This window comes from Myotis yumanensis, unplaced genomic scaffold (genome assembly GCF_028538775.1).
Source record: "Myotis yumanensis isolate MYYU_CA2020_CCGP unplaced genomic scaffold, mMyoYum1.0.hap1 SCAF_9, whole genome shotgun sequence".
NCBI classification, from domain to species: domain Eukaryota; kingdom Metazoa; phylum Chordata; class Mammalia; order Chiroptera; family Vespertilionidae; genus Myotis; species Myotis yumanensis.
The window spans coordinates 59,667,737-59,689,626 of NW_027223760.1; the positions used below are offsets into that span (position 1 = coordinate 59,667,737).

At 38.9% G+C, this 21,890-nt stretch overlaps 1 protein-coding gene across 1 annotated transcript in view; it reads left to right on the plus strand.

Moving 5' to 3' along the window:
- The window catches only part of ABCB5 (ATP binding cassette subfamily B member 5), a 92,837-nt gene that overhangs the window by 15,454 nt on the left and 55,493 nt on the right, over positions 1-21,890 (plus strand). Inside the window, exons 4-11 of the mRNA XM_070425151.1 lie at positions 7,559-7,613; positions 11,454-11,645; positions 11,727-11,898; positions 15,992-16,116; positions 16,201-16,378; positions 17,909-18,022; positions 18,305-18,415; positions 20,470-20,595. Of these exons, the coding sequence (XP_070281252.1) occupies positions 7,559-7,613; positions 11,454-11,645; positions 11,727-11,898; positions 15,992-16,116; positions 16,201-16,378; positions 17,909-18,022; positions 18,305-18,415; positions 20,470-20,595 (1,073 nt within the window). The remainder of the gene's footprint in view (positions 1-7,558; positions 7,614-11,453; positions 11,646-11,726; positions 11,899-15,991; positions 16,117-16,200; positions 16,379-17,908; positions 18,023-18,304; positions 18,416-20,469; positions 20,596-21,890) is intronic.

Sequence of the window (21,890 nt, forward strand, 5' to 3'; positions counted from 1 at the left end):
TTTATTCTTGTGTATGGTGTAAGTTGGTGGTCTAGTTTCATTTTCTTGCATATATCTGTCCAATTTTCCCAACACCATTTATTGAAGAGACTATCTTGGCTCCATTGTATGTTCTTGCCTCCTTTGTCAAATATTAATTGAGCATATTGGGTTGGGCTAATTTCTGGACTCTCTATTCTATTCCACTGATCTATATGTCTGTTCTTGTGCCAGTACCAGGCAGTTTTGAGAACAGTGGCTTTGTAATACAGCTTGATATCTGGCATTGAGATCCCACCTACTTTGTTCTTTCTCTGGATCGCCACAGCTATTCGGGGTCTTTTTTTATTCCAGATGAATTTTTGGAGAGTTCGTTCTAGATCTTTGAAGTAGGCCATTGGTATTTTAATGGGAAGTGCATTGAATTTATAGATTGCTTTGAGTAGTATGGACATTTTGATGATGTTGATTCTACCAATCCAAGAACATGGTATGTTCTTCCATCTCTTTATGTCTTCCTCTATCTCTTTTTTCAACGTCCTGTAGTTTTCTGAGTAGAGATCTTTCACCTCTTTAGTTAAGTTTATTCCTAGGTATATTAATTTTTTTGGTGCGATGGTAAATGGGATTGTTTTTCTAATCTCTCTTTCTGAAAGTTCACTATTGGTGTATAGAAATGCCTCAGATTTCTTGGGGTTAATTTTGTATCCTGCTACATTGCCAAATTCATGTATTAAGTCTAGTAGTTTTTTGATGGAGTCTCTAGGGTTTTGTATGTATAATATCATGTCGTCTGCAAATAAGGACAGTTTTACTTCCTCTTTTCCAATTTGGATGCCTTTTATTTCTTCTTCTTGTCTTATTGCAATGGCTAATACTTCCAGAACTATGTTGAACAGGAGTGGTGAGAGTGGGCATCCCTATCTTGTTCCTGTTCTTAGGGGAAATGGTGTTAGTTTTTGTCCATTTAGTATGATGTTGGCTGTGGGCCCGTCATATATGGCTTTTATTATGTTGAGGTATGATCCTTCTATTCCCACCTTGCTGAGAGTTTTTATCAAAAATGGGTGCTGGATTTTGTCGAATGCTTTTTCTGCATCAATTGATATGATCATGTGGTTTTTTTCTTTCAATTTGTTTATGTGATGTATTACGTTTATTGATTTACAGATGTTGTACCATCCTTGCATCCCTGGGATAAATCCTACTTGGTCATGGTATATGATCCTTCTGATGTACTGGTGGATCCGATTTGCTAAGATTTTGTTGAGGATTTTGGCATCTATGTTCATGAGGGATATTGGCCTGTAATTCTCTTTCATTGTGTTGTCTTTACCTGGTTTTGGTATTAGGGTGATGCTGGCTTCATAGAATGAGCTTGGAAGTGTTCCTTCCTCTTGAATTTTTTGTAGTAGTCTGAGGAGGATAGGTTTTAGTTCTTCCTTGAAAGTTTGGTAAAACTCCCATGAGAAGCCATCTGGTCCTGGGCTTTTGTTTGCTGGGAGCTTTTTGATGACTGCTTCAATTTCTTCCATAGTTATTGGCCTATTGAGATTTTTAGATTCTTCCTGATTGAGTTTTGGAATGTTGTATTTTTCTAGGAATTTGTCCATTTCCTCCAGGTTGTCTAGTTTGTTGGAGTAGAGTTGTCCGTAGTATTGTTTAACGATCATTTGTATTCCTGTGGGGTCTGTTGTTATTTCGCCTCTATCGTTTCTGATTTGGTTTATTTGGGACCTCTCTCTTTGCTTCTTGGTGAGCCTGGCTAGAGGTTTGTCAATCTTGTTTATCCTTTCAAAGAACCAGCTCTTGGTTTCATTGATTTTCTGTATTGTTTTTTTGGTCTCTATGTCATTTATTTCTGCTCTAATCTTTATTATCTCCTTCCTTCTGCTCACTCTGGGGTTTTCTTGTTGCTCTCTTTCTAATTCTTTGAGTTGAAGAGTTAGATGATTTACTATCATTTTTTCTTGTTTTTTGAGATAGGCCTGCAGAGCTATAAACTTCCCTCTCAAGACTGCTTTCATTGTGTCCCATAGGCTTTGGATTGTTGTGTTTTCATTGTCATTAGTGTCCAGGATGTTTTTAATTTCTTCTTTGATGTCATTGGTAACCCAATCAATATTTAATAACATGCTATTCAGCTTCCAAGTGTTTGAGTATTTTGGGTTGTTTTTATTGTAGTTTATCTCTACATTATGCCATCATGGTCTGAGAAGAAGCTTTTAATGATTTCAATCTTCTTGAATTTGTGGAGACTTTGCTTGTGACCCAATATGTGGTCTATTTTTGAATATGTCCCATGAGCACCTGAGAGGAATGTATATTCCGCACCTTTGGGGTGAAGTGTTCTGAAGATGTCAATTAAGTCCATCTGATCTAGTGAGTCATTTAGGATTGCTGTTTCTTTGCTGATTGTTTGTCTAGCGGACTTATCCAGTGATGTCAGTGGTGTATTAAAGTCCCCTACTATGATTATATTGTTGTCGATCTCTCCTTTGATATCTTCCAGGAATTTTTTTATGAATTTGGGTGCTCCTGCATTGGGTGCATATATGTTTACCAGGGTTATATCTTCTTGTTGTATTGATCCCTTTAGTATTATGAAGTGGCCTTCCTTATCTCTGGTTATGGCCTTCACTTTGAGATGTATTTTGTCAGATATAAGTATTGCTACCCCAGCTTTCTTTTCCTTTCCATTTGCATGAAAGATATTTTTCCATCCCTTCACTTTCAGTCTGTGTGAGTCCCTTCTAATGAGGTGGGTCTCTTATAGACAGCAGATGTATGGGTCATGTTTTTTTATCCATTCAGCCACTCGATGTCTTTTGGTTGGAGCATTTAGTCCGTTTAGATTTAAAGTTATTATTGAAAGGAACTTGTTTGTAGCCATTTCTTTTTTTGTGTGTGGCTGTTTTCTTTCTGAGCTTGTTATTTCTTCTTTTTACACCAGTCCCTTTAGCATTTCTTGCATGGCTGGCTTGGTGGTGATAAACTCCCTTAGCCTTTTTTTGTCTGTGAAGCTTCTTATTTCCCCTTCAATTTTGAATGATAGCCTTGCTGGATAGAGTATTCTTGGATTCAGTCCTTTGCTTTGCATCACTTTGTAGATTTCCGTCCATTCTTTTCTGGCCTGATGTGTTTCTGTTGAGAAATCATTTGATAATCTAATGGGAGATCCCTTGTATGTAACTTTCCGTCTCTCTCTTGCAGCCTGTAAGATTCTCTCTTTGTCCTGAACATTTGCCATGGTAATTATGATGTGTCTTGGTGTGGGTCTTTTCGGATTCACCTTGTTTGGGACTCTCTGGGCTTGTGTGACTTTTTTCTTCCCCACTTCAGGGAAGTTTTCTGATATTATTTCTTCGAATAGGTTTTCTAATCCATGTTCATCTTTCTGTTGTTCTGGCACCCCTATTATTCGTATGTTGTTTCATTTCATGTTGTCCCAAAGCTCCCTTAGGCTCTCCTCCTGTCTTTTAATTTTTTTCTCCATTTGCAGTACAGTTGAGTGTGTTTTGCTTCCTTGTCTTCTAATTCACTAATTCGGTCCTCCGCTTCTCCCAGTCTACTGTTGATACTTTCAATGGTGTTTTTTATTGCAGCTATGTCGCTCTTCATTTCTTCTTGGGACTTACTTAAGTTGTTGATTTTTTCATCTGTTTCTTCTAGCTTCTTGCATAAGTAGTTGATTTTTTCATCTGTTTCTTCTTGCTTCTTGCACATCTGGTGTATGTATTCTAGGACCCTTATTGTGAATTCTTTTTCCATCATGTTGCATATCTCTGTCTCACTTAGCTGCTTTTCTGGCGAGTCCTCCTTCTCTTTCCTTTGGGGGTTTCTTTGTCTACCCATGTTTTATCTCACTGACATATCTAGTTGTTGAGTCATTCAGTGGCTGCTCCCTGGGTGGCAGTGGCTGTTCCCTGGTTTGCAGTGGCTCCTCGGGCTGTGGTTGCTCCTTGGGCGGTTGTGTTAGCAGCAGCTCCGCCGTTGATAGCAGGGCCTCTTGTGGGTGCTGTTCACAGTTGTGGTGGCTCTTCTGGCTGGTGGAGGGAGGCTTCACACACAGCAACTGTTCCCCAGGCAGAGCGTGTGGTGATCAGGAGGCCGCTGTTGCTTGAATCTGCTGCGTTGATTTAAAGGCACAAAATACAACACAACAAGGCACAACGTACCAGGCACTGAACACGAATGTATTTACAATATTACTAACCCCAAATAAAGGTGGCCACCCGAGCTAAGAGAGTTAGGAGATAAGGAGGAAAGAAGAGAAAAAGGTAGAAGAGAAAAAAGAAAGAAAGAAAAGAAAAAAAAAGGAGTGCAAAAATGAAATTGGAAAAAAGGAGGGGAAAAAAGAAGAGGGAAAAAAAAAGTAAGAGAGAAAAGAGAATGAAGTATAAAAGGGGAAGAGACTATTTATATGAGGAGAAAACTCCTATAGATCCGCCACTAATACCAACAAATTACAGCAACAGATTCCTGGAGATGAATACAAACTACAAACAACCAATAATATCAAATGATGCAAGGGAAAACAGAAGCACAGAAATAACCGGGGGGGAGGGGCAGGAAAATAAAAAGAATAAGCAGACTAACCTCACAAACAATCCTAAAAGAACCCCCAATATACTCGTCAATCAAGCAAACAACAATAAAACAATAGAGAGAGAAAAGAAGAAGAAGAAGAAAATTTGGATAGTGAAGGAAGATAGGGGAAAGGTGTATAAGGATTTAGAGCAGGGGAATGGACATAGGATATATAAGTAGGGTGAAATTTTGACAGGGGGTAAAAAGAATAGGGAAAATCTAAAGCTGGAGTAGGGTAAGAGAAACAGGACAACAAAAGGGAAAAAGTGGGGAAGAGGGTTTAGCACAGAGGCAAGTTGAGGTAGAGAAAAATGTTGCTAAAGGAACGATGAAAATAGAATGGAGAATATTAGTCCCAAAATAAAATAAAGACAAAATAAAATGACACTTTAAAAAATGGTAAAATGGTAGCGGTAATAATACTAGTTAAAAATAAAAATGTAGTAGTTGAAAGGGTAAAATCAGGTGATGGGGGAAAAAAAAGAAGAAAAAAAAAAGAAAAAAAATGTTTTCTTAGTTAAGAGGTGAAAAAGTAATTTAAAAAAATAAAAATAAAAATGTGCAGTACTGCAGGTGCTTCAGATCTTCTACTCTTCTTTTTGGCACGCCCAGAATTCAGGAGAATATTGAATTTCCCTCTGATACACTGTTCCTCCGTGTTGTAAGCCACAGTCCTGATTTTAAGGCAGGCCGTATTGGTTCCCTTATTGCCTTATCTGTATTTACAGAGGAGTCAGTTCGTGGCTCTGCCTCTGGTGGCAGTGTGTCTGGATTGACCTCCGAGGCTATAAGTTCTCTCTGACCAGGAGTTCTCTATTGTACCTGAACCAGCTCAGCCCAGAGCTGGTTCCCCAGGTACCACTCCCAGCTCTGTTTCCCAGGCTCCCCAAAAACGATCTTCCCCGACAAGCTCCGCTAGCAACTCCAACTGGGCAATCACATGCACTGGGATCAACAATCAAACTCACAGTTTTAAGAGGAAGTGTGTAAACAAGAGCCCGGGAAGCTGTGCAAACTCACAAGGCTCCACCTTCCAGAACTGCGCGGAGTCTCTGTGCGCTCTGGCCCCTGGCACCAAGTAGCGGGCCACCTAGGAGAATCTGAGGTTGCCTCTTTGCATCCAGTCCAACTATGGGCTTATTTATAGTGTTACCTTCTGCCAGCAGCCCTGCAGGAGCCCTCCCCACTTGCAGGTCACGCTGGCCTCTATGGGCGCGGATTTTGGGGGGCGCAGATTTCCTCCCGCACACGCGCGCGCGTTCCTCGCTCCAACCTGAATTGCAAACCGCACCTTTGGGGGAGGTCTAACCTTTCCGTGGAGGGAAGCAGGTCTCCTCTGAGTTCATGTAGTCGCGCTGCTTGAGAGCCGTTGCCTCTGGGTTAGTAGCTGATCTCTGGATGCGGATAACAGCTACTCAAGATGGCGCGGTCTCGCCGCTGAGCTGGCGCCCAGGGGGAGGTTTCAGCCTCAATCTCTAACCATCCCCATTTTCTAGGAGTTCTCTGTCTTTCCTGGCTGCAGACTGTCTCTCAGCTGAATCTCCTCTGTTTGTTCGGGCTGATTGTTACCCGTTTCAGCTGCTCACCCTTATCTGCTCCGGGACAAAGCACCAACACGTCCGTCTAAGCCCCCGCCATTTTTTCCCCTCCCTGAGCAAATATTTATTGACTGCCAACTATGTCTCTCTCTCTCTCAAAATGAGTGAATGAAGGAGGAAAGGAAGGAAAAACCATGCAACCTAAGGCAGTATCCTTGAGAGTATTTCTTCTGTTAGAGCAACTCAATAATTGATCACCTTACCAACTTTAGATAGGCTAGGCTAGGCTAGGCCAAACATAACTGATTGATATTGCTTGAATTTCAATTTTTGTTTTTGTTTAAGGTTTCTCCAGTTTTTCTGAGTTTCATTGTGGAATATACAGTAAACCTTCTAATATTGATTTTCTCGGGGATAATAGAGGAGGATTATTTGCTCCTACAAATGAAAATATAAATGTAGCTATAATTGATCAGGGACCCATTTTTGTGCCAACACTGAGCTTTTGTACATGCTACCTCTATTAATATAATCTCCAAAATGAGATGATGCCATTTTTATGTGATTCTGGATACCACTTCTAGAAATGTTTATTATTTTTATTAACTGCTAATCTCATTAAAACTTTATCCTAGGTTTTGATACTTCTATGTCAATTCTGAAATTTGGAATAGCTGCTTTAAAATTGTTTCCTGCCATAATTTTATAAACAGAATGCGAGGGAAATGATTGTTTGCATATAAATAATGATTATGGACAAGCATTATTATATGTGAGATATTTTGGTTATGTAAGTGATGAAGAGTCATGATGTTTGTAATTCACTTTAAATTTTTATTATGGAGGTTTAAGAAAGAATATAATAATAGTAAATATTGACCACTGTTTTGTGCTGTTGGTGAAATCATGATCTTGGTATATTAATTAATGTTTGATATATTTTTTACCAGATGATATAACTAAAAGTTTATATAGAAAAGTTGTAACTCAAGGAGTATTTTAAATACTGTTTTATTATGTTGCTATTCTTGTTATACTCAACATATTTCAATGAACTTTATTTACATTTTTCCCATGACTCCTGCTTCTAGAACTACTGCTTCTAGTTCTTGCTTTTCTTGGACTTTCTAAATCATTCCTTGTGGTATCTCAAACTGAATTCTAAATGCATGCTCTCAGCAATAAAGGAGAGCTTTATTACTATTAATTACACAATTGTTGCCTGAAATCAAAGATGTCCTAAAGAATTCTTTCCAAGTATGAGTTTCATGGTTAATATCAACTCATAATTTTTCACATTGCATGAGCACTTCTTGAGACCAGAGGTAATTATTTCAAATTTTATGTTAAAGTCATTAAGTTTCTTTTCTTAAGAATGCACTATATTTGGTTTGGAGAGTATGGCCAATTATAAATTAATTGCTTTTATAATTTAAAAAACTTTTTTACAGCAAATTATCGGAACTGTACTCAGTCTCAAGACAAGCTGAATAAAGATATGATTGTGTAAGTCAAAGTGAAATGTTAATATCATGAACATTGCATGCTGCTTTATATAATACTTATGAGGAAAACTGAAAAGTTTGATCATCAACATGACATATAAGGGATTAAAGCAAACATATCCTCTGATTTTGTTAGGCATATAAAATATTATTACATATTCTTTCTATTTGAAAGTTATGTAGGTTCATATGCTTTAAGTTTTACTTGACAAAATTACCATCAATAGAAAAGTTGTTTTAGTATTTTCATTTTTACACAAATTTTGCCTCCTAGAATGGGAGGTACATATCCTAGAGACTAAAGGACTTGTTTTTCCTTTTTTAAAATTATTTTTCTTAAACATCTTATAGAAAAAAAAATGCCACTTCTATAGAGTTTAAAAAACAAAAATAAGTGTGCAAAAAATAGTAAAAATAGTTGTAAAATGGTAAAATTTTATTGGCTAATTTTAGAGACTATTTCAGATGATTATAGTTCTTTTTAGACTAAAAATTGTAAAGACTGAAATAAGTAATTTATAAGGACATTTTTTGTTAGTAGTTTTATGTATTAAACAGCATGCTTTCCTCTCTCACATACACGGTGTCCAAAAAATGTATGCACACTTTGAATGATTATAAAGTCAGTGTTTATTAACATACAATTCATTCTCAATATTTAAAAGAATCTACAGAAATGAATAAATTTTTTTGTCAATGCCTGTTTTCAAACTGATGATCATTCTGGTCCAGGCACTGCTGATAACTCCACGCAATGGAATCGTAAACATCAAGCATCATTTTGCCTGTATTTGCAAGTCCTCAGTTCATCAACTGTTGCCATAAACTTTATCTTTTATGTGTCCCCATAAAAAAAGCCTAGTGGCACTTTAGGATAAATTTTCTTTGCTCAAAGCTTAGTCTGGTTTCATTCATTATTTCAAATCAGTTAAACCTGAAAAGGAATGAAAATTAAGTGAATTATCAGCTGTTAAAGTGTGCTTACATTTTTTGGGGGGGAGGGGGGGAGACACACCATATTGAGTTTGTTAGTTAAAGAGACACTACTATACAGGGTATATTCACTGGATTTCAGTAGTATCTCACTAAAACTATGAGTCCTTACTATAGACCAAGGTGATTTCTCATGTTTTCACCCAAGGGTGAAGCCTCTATGTTACACAATCCCAGGGGATACCTATCACATCACATCACAGTGACTCCCTCTAGGCCATCATTCCTTTTTTTAATTTTTAAAAACATTTTTTTAAATGATTTTAGAGAGAGAGGAAGGGAGAGGGATAGAGAGATGGAAACATCAATGAGAGAGAAACTTCATCAATTGGCTGACTCCTCCACACCCGCTACTGGGGATTGAGTTTGAAACCCAGGCTGACCAGGAATTAAGCCAGTGATATCTTGGTTCATGGGTCAATGCTCAACAACTGAGCCACACTGGCCTGGCATGGCTACATCCACTTTAGGTAGGCATGTTATCACTCTATCTCTGTCTCCATCTCTGGAATGCCAGTATAACTTTTTCAAATAAAAGTATTAAATAATTCTGAAAGGAGATATGTTTTAAAATACTAATTTCTGCCCTGGCCAAGGTGGCTCAGTTGATTGGAGCATCATCCTGTGCACCAAAAGTTTGTGGGTTTGATCCCCAGTCAGGGCACATACCTAGGGTGTGGGTTTGATCCTGGGTCGGGGACCTATGGAAGGCAAACAATCGATGTTTCTCTCTCTCTCTCTTTTTTCCTCCTTCCCTTCTTCCCTCCCTCCCTTTCCCTCTCTCTAAAATCAAGAAAACCTATCCTTGGATGAGGATTTAAAAAAATACTAATTTCTGCTAATAATATAAGAGACATACTCTAGATTTCTTATTAGGGAAACCTAAATTTTTACATTTAGTGCACTTCATTTTTTCTCATGGCGGCTTAATTTTGGTTATTTTATAGGTTTTAGCAAAAATTCTCTCAGTCGAGAAGCATCAATTAGACCATCAAACCTCAGAGGGAAGGTAGGGGAGGGTGGGGGTAAGGGGGAGAGATCAACCAAAGGACTTGTATGCATACATATAAGCCTAACCAATGGAGATAGACACCAGGGGGGTAAGGGCATGAGTGGGGGAGGGCAAGGGGGGATAAGGACACATATGTAATACCTTAATCAATAAAGAAAAAATAAAATAAATTTTCTCAGTCAAATATTGTGATAGGATATATATATATATATATGTGTGTGTGTGTGTGTGTGTGTGTGTGTGTGTGTGTGTAAAATTTTAAAATTCCAATTTAATAAATTTTGGAAAAGCAAATGTAAAACAACTTGGGCTTATAAAACCAGAATTTGCAATTATCTGTGAATAGTCAAAGACAAATCATAAAACCATTTTGATTTCAAATCCAAAGCAATTCTAATGGTTACAGAACCACTTTTATTCCCCCGGTGAGATTACAGTTGTTAAATTGTAACCATTCCCACTGTTACTCACACTCCTTCAGCTCCTTCTCCTAAGGCAGTGTTTTCACACCCAAGTCAAATTGCACAAACCAGGCACATTTTTCCTTTCCCAAAGCTTAGCAAGATCTCTCCTTTTGACTTAGACCAACAACTTCTATTTAAAAATAACTCCTCTTCCCCCAGTGCCTAAATCCACCCAAGTCTTCATCCTCCATAGGTTGTCTCCCCTTAGTCCCAGTTCCAGTAGGACAGGTCCTCCTCTAAAAGCATCAGTGAGGCCACACCAGTCACACATTGGCTTCTGCCTACACCAATGCCGACTGGGTTCCTAGTTGTCCAGCACCTTTATGCCCAAGAAAGTTATTGTGTTCTCCTTTCTCTCTTCCTCATTTCTTGCCACTATTCTCCTGCCTTTTCATGACATCTATGACACAAAATATCTGGCTATTCCTAGTCCTTCCTGTCTTGCACAACCCTTCATTGATAACCAAGAGACTGTAACTATCATTGCAATGCTGAAAATCTCTTGGTCTTTTCCCCTCTCAATCTGTATCTACCTCAATGAAACAGAGTCTCTTCCAAGAGTCAGGAGTCTTAAAGCAGTGACTCCTCTCTGCACATGCTCTGCCTCCTAACAGACCTCCTTAATAAGAATCTGTAACTTTAAGATGTCCACTGCTCTGTAAGATCTAGTCAGAACACCACAGCCTCTATCAATTGCAAGCCTGAGGGAAGATGCCAGGCGCATCAATTCTCACCAATCATTTCGGGTTGAATTAAATTAATATAGTACCACACTCTGCTCTTTACTACACTTCTTAACACACATATAACATCCACTTTAGTAGTTTGAGCCCAAAGCTCTTGAGAGCTCTCTTTCCCCCTTCTTTCAATATGCCTAGACACCATCCCATTGGGCCGAGGAAGCCTGTGCAGGCCTTCTGAGGATCTCTTAGAACTAAGTATCTAACTGGTTAAGTGTTACCCACAACTAGTTATATTTTATGACCTCGGTATAGCATGTGTTGCAGCATCACTCAATTTGCAATCAGTGAAATTTATCAGGGATCTTTGTTCCCTTAAATCTGATTTTAAGTGCTAATCTCTTATTAGCATTAAAAATGCTCCACTTTTAGTATGTCTATGCTAAATGCTCAATGTAGAAATGCTACTGGGAAAAAACATGGAAGATTTCTGTAAGAAAGGAACATGCTTTCCTTTCCAGCACAGCCAATGGGCTGAAGGCCTGTCTCTATTCTCCTCCCCAGTCTTTCAGCACAAATGTGATAGGCTCTTTTTGGTTTGGGGGTGTAGTAAGTAGGTGTTGGGGTTTTTTTGGTATCAAGGGAAAAGTTGTTCTTGTGTCTCACTAACATTTCCAATAATCTTTTTTCAGGTTGACCTTATATTATGTTGGAATAGGAATTACTGCCTTGGTTTTTGGCTACATGCAAATTTCCTTTTGGGTTATGACAGCAGCACGACAGACCAAGAGAATTCGAAAAGAGTTTTTTCATTCCATTTTGGCACAGGACATCAGCTGGTTTGACAGCTGTGACATCAGTGAACTGAACACTCGAATAACTGAGTAAGAGTATTCATGAATAGTATATCAACTTTGTTTTCATATCTGACATATAAACAACTTTGCTGCATTTATTTGTTTCAGTGACATCAACAAAATCAATGATGGTATTGGAGACAAGATTGCTCTGTTGTTTCAAAACCTGTCTACATTTTCTATTGGTCTGGTGATCGGCTTAGTGAAGGGCTGGAAACTCACCCTAGTGACTCTGTCTACATCTCCTCTTATAATTGCTTCAGCAGCCATGTGTTCTAGGGTAGGTAAGATGGCTAATGTGGTGTTGACTAGAAGTGGGAATGTGAATGAGATGTTTTACTGAGTTTGTCAGAAAGGCATTTCTGTTCATTTTTTATGTCTCAAATAGAAAGGGACATTATACATCAAAATTACTTTTGATTTTGTTTACAGTTAATCACCATTCTATCCTCAAGTTATTTGGCTATGGTGAGGCTGGTTTTAGTATCTTACTAACATTAAAAAATATTCATCTTCATTTAGTAGCCTAATGAAACTTCAGATGATATCATGGGTAAAGTATAGTGCCTTATATGTTCTAAATTCCCAGATAAATGTGTTGCAGTTTATTTCACTAGAACAGTATGAGAAAATCCTAAAACAGTAAATATTCAAATACTTTTTTATGTCAACCATTTAAAATTTAAAATGTTAAGTCTCTAAATTATATTTAAAATGTTTGCTAATGCTATTTCTATGTACTATGTAAAGCTCTTTAAATTTTTAATAAATTATGTATGTGCATTTTCAATTATAGTTTTAGCACTGTTATACTGTGAGTATACCACAAGATATTAACTTATTTACAGCCAAATTTTGAAACTAGTGTTATTTGTGAAGTCTAAAAGTCTAAAAACAACCAATACATCCCTAATAGCTCTCTCCAAATCATGTTTTTGGCAATTCTACCAACGTACATACTCATCTCCTAGATTTGAGGCAATGTACTCTTAAGGGATGGATAAAGTTTTTTAATTTTGCAAAGCTAATTATTTATTATGAAAATCAACACCACAAAATTCACTGAGTATATTTGCTAGCAATATACAAAGTGAACCACACAAGAATTTTTAGCAATGATAATATTTTGTGGTTGAATAATTCCTAAACAATAGACCCAAGTGTTTACACAGCAAATCATTATTTAGTGTGACTTCGAGTGTTGACCTAGTAACCCTTGTCAAAATCTTATTGAAATTAGAGCCTCTCAGGAGAAAGATTACCCACAGTATATTAGTAAGATCAAATCTTTAACTTAACTGCCCAGGGAAGTGACGAAGACAAGTTGTTTAAAAGGAACAGTAGTGGGGAATCTAAGTTCTGCTATTGTATTAACTGATTATGAAGAGGAATCAAGTAAAAGTAAAAGTTATTCAATTGACTAAAGAAGTCAGGTGGATAGTTTCTAGCTTCCTTCAATTTAATTTATTTAGCAAATATTTATTAAATCAATACGATACCCAAGGCTTTTTGCTGCTTCCCTTCTAGTGATATATCATCTACACTAATAAAAGAGAAACATGGTAATTGGTGTACAACCGCTACCCTTCCCATTGGCTAATCACGGGCAATATGCAAATTAGCTGTCAGCAAAGATGGCGGTTAACCACCAACCAAGATGGCGGCTAATTTGCATATTGCCGGCAGGATGGGGCAGCGCCATCGTGCCTGCCCCTCCGCCACCCAGGCCTGCTATCTGTGACCTGGATGGCGGGCGACCCAACCCAGGGCTGGCGGGGCGTGACCGCAGCTGTCCCCTACTGGCCAAGACCCCAACCGGCTCTCCCACCAGCAGACCGGGGCTGGCCTGGCGGCTTCGGCTTCCGCCCGCAGTCACACCCCCGAGACCCGCTGCTGCCAGCAGACCAAGGCTGGGGAGGCAGAGGCCCCTAACCTGCTCCCCCCGGCAGACTAGGGCTGGGGAGGCGGCTGCTGCAATCGCCCGCACTCACGCCCCAACCCGCCACCTGATCGCCCCCGACCCGCTCCTGCTGGCAGACCAGGACTGGCGGGTAACCCTGGACCCGCATTCCCGCAGGCAGACCCAGGCTGGCGGGGCAGCTGCGGCGTCTCCCCGCAGTCACGCCCCCAACCCGCGAGAGCGGGGAGAGGGTGGGGGGAGGGGGCGATCGCCCTCACTCACGCCCCCAACCCCCTGGCAGACCTGGGCTGGCGAGTTGCCCGGGACCTGCATTCCCCCGCAGGCAGACCCGGGCTGGCGGGGCGGCTGCGGCGTCTGCCCGCAGTCATGCCCCCAACCCGAGAGAGCATTTGGGGCAGACCGGGGCTCGCGGATTGCCCTGGACCCGCATTCCCCTGTGTGCACCTGCCCGTGGGATCACAGCCGCGATCACGGAGCAAGAAAGGGCGGTCTGCAGCCAGCCCCTGTGTGCACCTGCCCGTTGGATGCAGCAGCGATCACGGAGCAGGAAAGGGCGGCCTGCAGCCAGCCCCTGTGTGCCTTTCCCTAGGTAGCCCTGGGGATCCCACAGTAGGGAAGGGCGCCCCACCCTGGCCACAGCTCAGGGGAGAGTACAACATGCAGTGGAGGCCAGGAGCCTGAGTGATCAACAGAGAGGGGCGCCTGCTTGAAGCCTTCAGGGTGTGGCTGGTGGTAGGCCTCCAGCAGACGCACACACACACACACACACACACAGACACACAGCGCCTACTCTGAGCTTCCAATGTAGTTGGGAGCAGACCACCAGTGGACACACACACCCGGCAACTGCTCGGAGCCTATGTGGCGGGGCTGGGGGCAGGCCCCCAGCAGACACACACACACACACACACACACACGGGGACGGCTGCACCGAGCCTCTGCTGCCAGACTGTGGCCATCAGTAGGACATCCACTGAGGGCTCCCAGACCGAGGGGCAGGCTTGGCTGAGGGAACCCCCATCCCCCAGTGCACGAATTTCGTGCACCGGGCCTCTAGTAGAAATTATAATCTTTTACAGTAATTCATAAAATAATGGGTATTACTCAGCTTATGCTACCTTCTGAGTTTAACAACTGTCCAAGCATGTCTTACATAAAATCAGTTCCAATGATGTGAAATGTACTTTGAAAGTGAATAGATCTGTTATGTGAGTAGGCAGTAGTTAGACTCAGACTCACAGCACAGTGGACAAATTTCGTTGTTCCCTTTCATTGTGCCAATTACTAAATTAAATCCTTTACCAATTAAAGGAGTAATAAGTGCATATAATAGAGAAAAGGGCCCATTCTGATTTTAAAATTTTGAGAAATCACATAAACCTCCCTAATATCACAAAGAGTGACATTCTCCCCTCTTTGTCTCTGGAATCTCAGCTCTTAGTGTTTGGAGATAACAGCATTTCCTAGGAAACATTTTCTAGATAACAAATCAAATCAAGTTAAATTAAGCTTATTAATTTCCAGAGTATACCCAAAAGAACTGTATTCCTAATATCCTTCTCCAAATCAAGCCTTTATCAATTGTATTATATAAACACACACTTTCTAAGTTTTTAAAAATACAGAGACAAAACAGTAAAACTCTACTAGTAGAAAGCAAAAATAGAGATTTAGAGTCTAGGTTATGTTAGGTTAAGATCTTTCACTGCCGTGAGACTTTAAAAGTCAATTAAGCCTGGACAATGTGGCTCAGTGGCTGAGTACTGACCAATGAACCAGGAGGTCACTGTTTGATTCCTGGTCAGGGAACATGCCTGGGTTGTGGGCTCAATCCTCAGTAGGGGGCATGCAGGAGGCATCCAGTCAATGATTCTCTCTCATCATTGATGTTTCTCTTCTTCTCCCTTCCTCTCTGAAATCAATTTTAAAAAATCAGTTAATATATCTGGTCATTGGTTTCCTCATTTATAAACCAACAAGGTTAGATTAAGTGATATTAAGTACCTTTGCAATAATCCTATATAATAAAAGGCTAATATGCAAATCAACAAAACGGCAGAACGATAGGTTGCCATGGTGCACACTGACCACCAGGGGGCAGAAGCTCAATTCAGGAGCTTCCCCCTTGTGGTCAGTGCGCTTCCACAGGGGGAGTGCCACTCAGCCAGAAGCTGGGCTCACAGCTGGCGAGTGCAGCGGCGGTGGCAGGAGCCTCTCTCGCCTCTGTGGCAGCGCTAAGAAACAGCAAGCTGGCAGGTGGACATCCCCCAAGGGGTCCCGGACTGCAAGAAGGCCGGGCTGAGGGACCCCCCTCCCCCCCAGTACACAAATTTTGTGCACCAGGCCTCTAGTAAAATTATGTTATTCTAGATTCTACCTGAATTAAATGCTCTATATATTGTTACTACCCTCGGGTCATTCTTTGGTTAACTGTGGTTATGGTTTATTACAGATAGTCATCTCATTGACCAATAAGGAATTAAATGCCTATTCCAAAGCTGGAGCTGTGGCAGAAGAAGTTTTGTCATCAATTCGAACAGTCGTAGCCTTTGGGGCCCAAGAGAAAGAAATCCAAAGGTCTGTTCCTTTAATTATGACAATATATGCTTGGTTTTATTTTTTTACCACAAAGGCTATTATATTATGTTTTGTCTTTTAAAGATATACATACAATCTAAAAGATGCAAAGGATGTTGGCATTAAAAAGACTATAGCTTCAAAACTCTCTCTTGGTGCTGTGTACTTCTTTATGAATGGAACCTATGGACTCACTTTCTGGTATGGAACCTCCTTGATTCTGAGTGGAGAACCTGGTTATACCATTGGAACTGTCCTTGCTGTAAGTTGTATGTGAAAACAAAAGTAACTGGCCTAGATACATTTTTTCTTACTTAAGAGTATAGTAAAAATTTCTCTTTGAATAATATTTAATATTCAAATATGAATATCTTTAATAAACCTAGGAATATTTGTTTCCTTCAAATGATTTGTATATATCTTTAAATTTTAGTTATGAATGGCAGGATATATTCATCCAGCCTATCTTCTAAAAGCATCACACTTTTAGAAAAACCATAATTTAATTTTCCACTGGGAGATAGAGTTTTCTTAATCTAGTAGTCAAAAAGGCCAGTGTCTAGTGAGACTTCTTCCTTTCAGTCTTGCTGAGATGGCACTCTACATTCACCTTGCTAAATGTCTTCCCTCTGGAAATATTCTATAGATTGGACTCTTCTGTCCTTCTCTGTTCTTTCCACATATAGACATGTTTAAAACAAACTAGTCCCAGCCAGTGGCTCAGTTGGTTAAAGCATTGTCCCACACACGAAGAAGGTTGCAGTCTCGATTCCCAGTCAGAGCACATTCCTAGGTTGTGGTTTGATCCCTAGTTGGGGCGCATCCGGGAGGCAACTGATAAATGTTTCTCACTTTGATGTTTCTCTCTCTCTAAAATCAATGAATATATCCTGTGAGCATTTAAACAAACAAACAAATAAAATCATACTATATAAATAATTCTAAATTGTCCATATCACAATTTAGAATTATTTAAACTCTTAGGGTTATGCATTACATTTGAATTTATTCAGTTACCCTCCCAAGTTTCAACAATTAACAGATCATTTCAGGATTAAGAACTATTTGCCTTGCTAACTGAATTGATCTGGCCTATATATTTCAATTTATGTATGGCTCTCCTATTCTATATAGATTCTATTTCCCTCAGCTAAAATCATCTTCTGAATTTGAGACTCCCATAGTAAAGACTTTAAGCTATTCATTTATTTCATATAAATGAAACTTCAGCATGAAGAATTTATATGTGACTTAGGCAAATGACTATCTATACCTCAGTTTCCTCATCTATAAGTAGGGAAAATAGTACCTAGCTTGTGGGGTTCTTTCCTTATTTGAATTTTTGCAGAGATGTGTCTGTCTCAAAATGCACAGGTGTTCAATAAGGCAAGAGTTCATAAGAGTTTGGACAGAAATAGTACAATGTCTCTAAGTTAGTAAAATCAAACACATCCTTCTCTTTAAAGATCAAGGGGTCGACCAACAAGGAGGTGAGTGCAACTCACCTCCTCACTTAACCAGGTTCAGGTATGGCAGGCACTCCTCTGTAGCCACTTTTTCTGCTCAGACTTCCCAGGTGATAATGACAGGACTATGGGACAACCAAAAGTTGTTCCACATCAGGAAAAGGCCAAATATACTTGGATTGACTTGTTTCCTTTATATTTGTCAGCAGCTTCTATTCTCTCCTACATAATTTTTCTAATATTTGAGTCTTAACCAACTATATACTTTATTCTGTTGTCTCTCTTATATAACTGAGGAAAGATAAATATTATTTTTTTTCTTTTAGGTTTTCTTTAGTGTAATTCATAGTAGTTATTGCATTGGAACAGCAGCCCCTAACTTTGAAACCTTCACTATAGCCCGAGGAGCTGCCTTTAATATTTTTCAGGTTATTGACAAGGTAAGACTTCTGATTGCTTTGAAATATAACTAGCATTGCTGCAAGAAGGAAACAAAACAAAAAGATGGGGAAAATTCATATTGGGCAAATGACTATGGAAATTTGTTTTAATTCTTCTACAAGGAGATTATGTTTTATTAAAACCTCCATGTCTAATCAATGCCCTTCAAGCAAAAAGGAAAACATTATAAAAGAAAATCATCTTTAAACTATACTGTAGAAAGTAGAGATTTGTCAACTTATTCCTTTGAAGATTTATAGCATTCTCTTTGTTTTTCCAAGGAACCTGCTATAGATAATTTTTCAACAACAGGTTATAAACCGGAATGCATAGAAGGAACTGTGGAATTTAAAAATGTTTCTTTCAGTTATCCATCAAGACAATCTGTCAAGGTGGGTTAAAATTAATTACAGAATTGTACAGTTTTCTTATATTACCACCTACTGGCTAAGATCTCCTCTTATAAAATAATCTGGGATCAGTTTGGCCAAGATTAGCCACTTTGTTCAGAGACTTGGAAAGAGAGACAGAGAGAAAGAGGAAAGAGGTAATGGTGGGGAGGAAGGAAAGAAAGATCAGTAATGGACAGATAACTCTGGATGAGCTAGTTACATTTTGCAGCCTCTTTTCTATACTCAGCTGACTAAAGCATATTCAACTCCTTGGGATTCCTTCACTCTGGGTTTGGGAGCACACCAAAATATCTTGGATTGATGGTGCCACCTATTGGTGGTCCCTGGATGTTATCCCACCCAGCATAACTCATTTTAATCTACTTTCTAACCTCGGAGAATTATGCACAGGTTGAGCCTTTCACTCCTCCCTTTCCTAGGACTTTTACTGCACCAGCATATGTGCCTCAGTTACTTTCCCTCTCACTTTTACACACACACAAACACACTCATGTATGCACACGTAGCAGTTTATCCTTCTTCTGTCATTCAGCCTTTGACAAGTTCTTGAGAAAATATGTCTCTTCTATTGTCTTCCTCCTTTCATTTATTGTGTATTTCCCCAAAAAAGTAGTTAAAGAATGCAAAGAGTAACTACTAACAAATACTGTTTCATAGAAAAAGGACATGATTTTAAATGAAATTAATAAAATTGCTCATTATCAAACTATAATGCCTTTTAAAGTATATAGACAAATGCCCCCCTGTATAATTTGCATCAAAAAAGATCTACCTACTCCTGTTTCCTTATTTTTCTCTAAGTCTTTGATTGAAATTCTTTTTTCAACGCTCTTTTTTTAAAATTTCTTGTTACTTAATTACCATTATCACAGTAGTACTGTCTTCTCCCATCTTTTTTTTTTTTTTTAACAATAATAGAGGATTAACTCCATTTTGCAACTATGCTTGGGTTGTATTCCTGGAAACAAGCACCAATTGTGCTATTATATTGCAGGGTAAAGTGCTCTCTGGGTTTTAAACAACTATTTTTGAAATGAACTTTTGAAACATAGCTCTGTTTGTTAAGCTGGAGAATTTTTAAAAAGAAAAAAGTTCACTCATTTTAAATAAAACACAAATTCTTCTAGGAAAGAACAGAAACCCAGAAACCTACTCTAGAGTAAAAGTGCAGGTGGGGCAGGAGGTCCTCCCACTGGGGGTCCTGATTTCTCACCTCCTTTAAAGAATTTTTCTCTGCTTGGCCCTTTGAAGGTTTTATGTTTGGCTATTTAAAGGGTCTGTTTCTTTACAAATGGGGAGATCAAAGTGAGGGAATCCAAAGAAAGATTCCCATACTTGGGGCTAAATACATACAAATGCAAGAAAAGATAGGTGAGAATTTCTCAACAGGATTGCTATTGTCATTTGGGAGGTTTCTCTCACTTTGCAGGTTCTTGGAACACTAAATACTGGTTTTAACCCCCAGTTATTGAGAAAAATTTAAAGTGCTTCCCCTAAGCTGAAATGTCTCCATGGGATCCACCACTAGAAGGAGGGTTTCTATTGGTGGAATCTCATTCAGGGGAGTCCCTAAGAAGTTTCAACAGTTGTTTTACTTTGGAATATATTTTGCAATAATGTTAAATATATTCTAAAAAAGAAATTTCTTAAGTAGCTCACCAAGATATCTGGCAAGATTTCATTCCATTGTTGCAAATTAAAGGTAAAATTTTCACTAACTTGGTAATCATGAAATTCATATAAAGTATTTCAGCTGAAAATGTAGTGTGCTGTAGCTATTAATATTTAATAAGTAATCTTAATTTATATTTCTTCTTTATATAGAAAAATGATGAGAGATTCTTTTACTATTATTTTCCAAAATTATGTAGGTTATTATTATATATGTATGTGAAACAAACAAGATCGAAATTTGTTTTTAATAGCCACTGAAGAATTTGTTTTATGTTAAATTACATTAAATTTCTGAAAATATTAAACCATATTTTCATTTAACCTAGTTTTATGGAATTTCTTCCCATACATTCCAATAGATTCTGAAAGGTCTGAATCTCAAGATTAATTCTGGAGAGACAGTAGCCTTGGTTGGCCCCAATGGCAGTGGGAAGAGTACAGCAGTCCAACTTCTGCAGAGGTTATATGATCCCGAAGACGGCCTTGTAAGTGCACCTACCAATATTATGCAGAGTCTGCACAGTGAGATTTGGAAATACCACCTATTACAAAGATCTTACAGCTATGTTAACTTTTAATTTTTAACAGTGGAGCTCCAAGAGAAACAATATTGTTTTCTTTCCTACATATGCATTCATTCAATAAATATTTCTGAGCACTTATTATGTGCCAGTCACTGTTCTAGGTCTTGGGAATACATTGATGAACAAAGCACAAAAACCTCTGCCTTCATCAAGTTTACATTCTAATAAGTAGAGACAGACAATAAATAAAATAAGTTATATAATAGGTATTAAATGCTGTAGAGAAAAATAGCATAGTACTTTGTAGTACCCAGAACTTACCAAAAATTTCAGTTTCTCAAAACATCCCAGAAGGATGACATCTGTAGAGAATATGCTCTCTCATTTTTTTCTGTCACCCATAATGTTGCACTTAATTTTCTCACCCTTGTACATGGCATATAGAATGAGACTATGACAGTCACAGAACCATAATTTTTAATGCTTCTATTCAATTTCAACTGTTCTTTTTAAAAGAAAATCTACTCTCCAATAACCTGATTTCATTTAAATTTGACTTCCTAAGTAAGTTTTCATTTGGAGTCTTTAACACCCCACTCATGTATCCATGCTAATATTGAGTAAATTATTGGATAATCATTCTGTATATAAAGCAGTTGCACAAAATACCCTTGCCTAAACAAAATACCAGAGTTGGTAATAAAGAGAGACTCTAAGTTATATTTATCAAACATTGGCTTCTGTCATTGGAGTATGTTGGGGTGGAGAAGACAATTTACTATCCTATCTAATAATAGACAAACATGGTAATTGACTATACCTTCGCTATGCCTCCCATTGGCTAATCAGCGAGATATGCAAATTAACCGCCAACAAAGGTGGTGGTTAATTTGCATACGTAGGCGCAAAGCGGCAGAGCGAAGACTGAAGGTGGCTCCAGCCAGAGCGAAGGCCTGGGTCCCAGGTGCCAGAGGAAAACCGGTGCCGGCAGCCAGGGGAAGGGAAGGCCTATTGCACAAATCTTTTCGTGAAACAGGCCTCTAGTTATTTATAGCAATGAATGGGGTGTTGAAGAGAAGTACGGAAGGATATTTCCTAGAAAAAAATGAAAGATCACATCAGTCTAAAAATAACAAAACTGAAGTTTGTTACATGTATCTACACAATGATAGGGTATATATCTTTATAATACCTAGTTTGTGGATCTTAGAATGAAGATATTTAGATGACATAGTGAGATTTGAAGCCATTTTTTG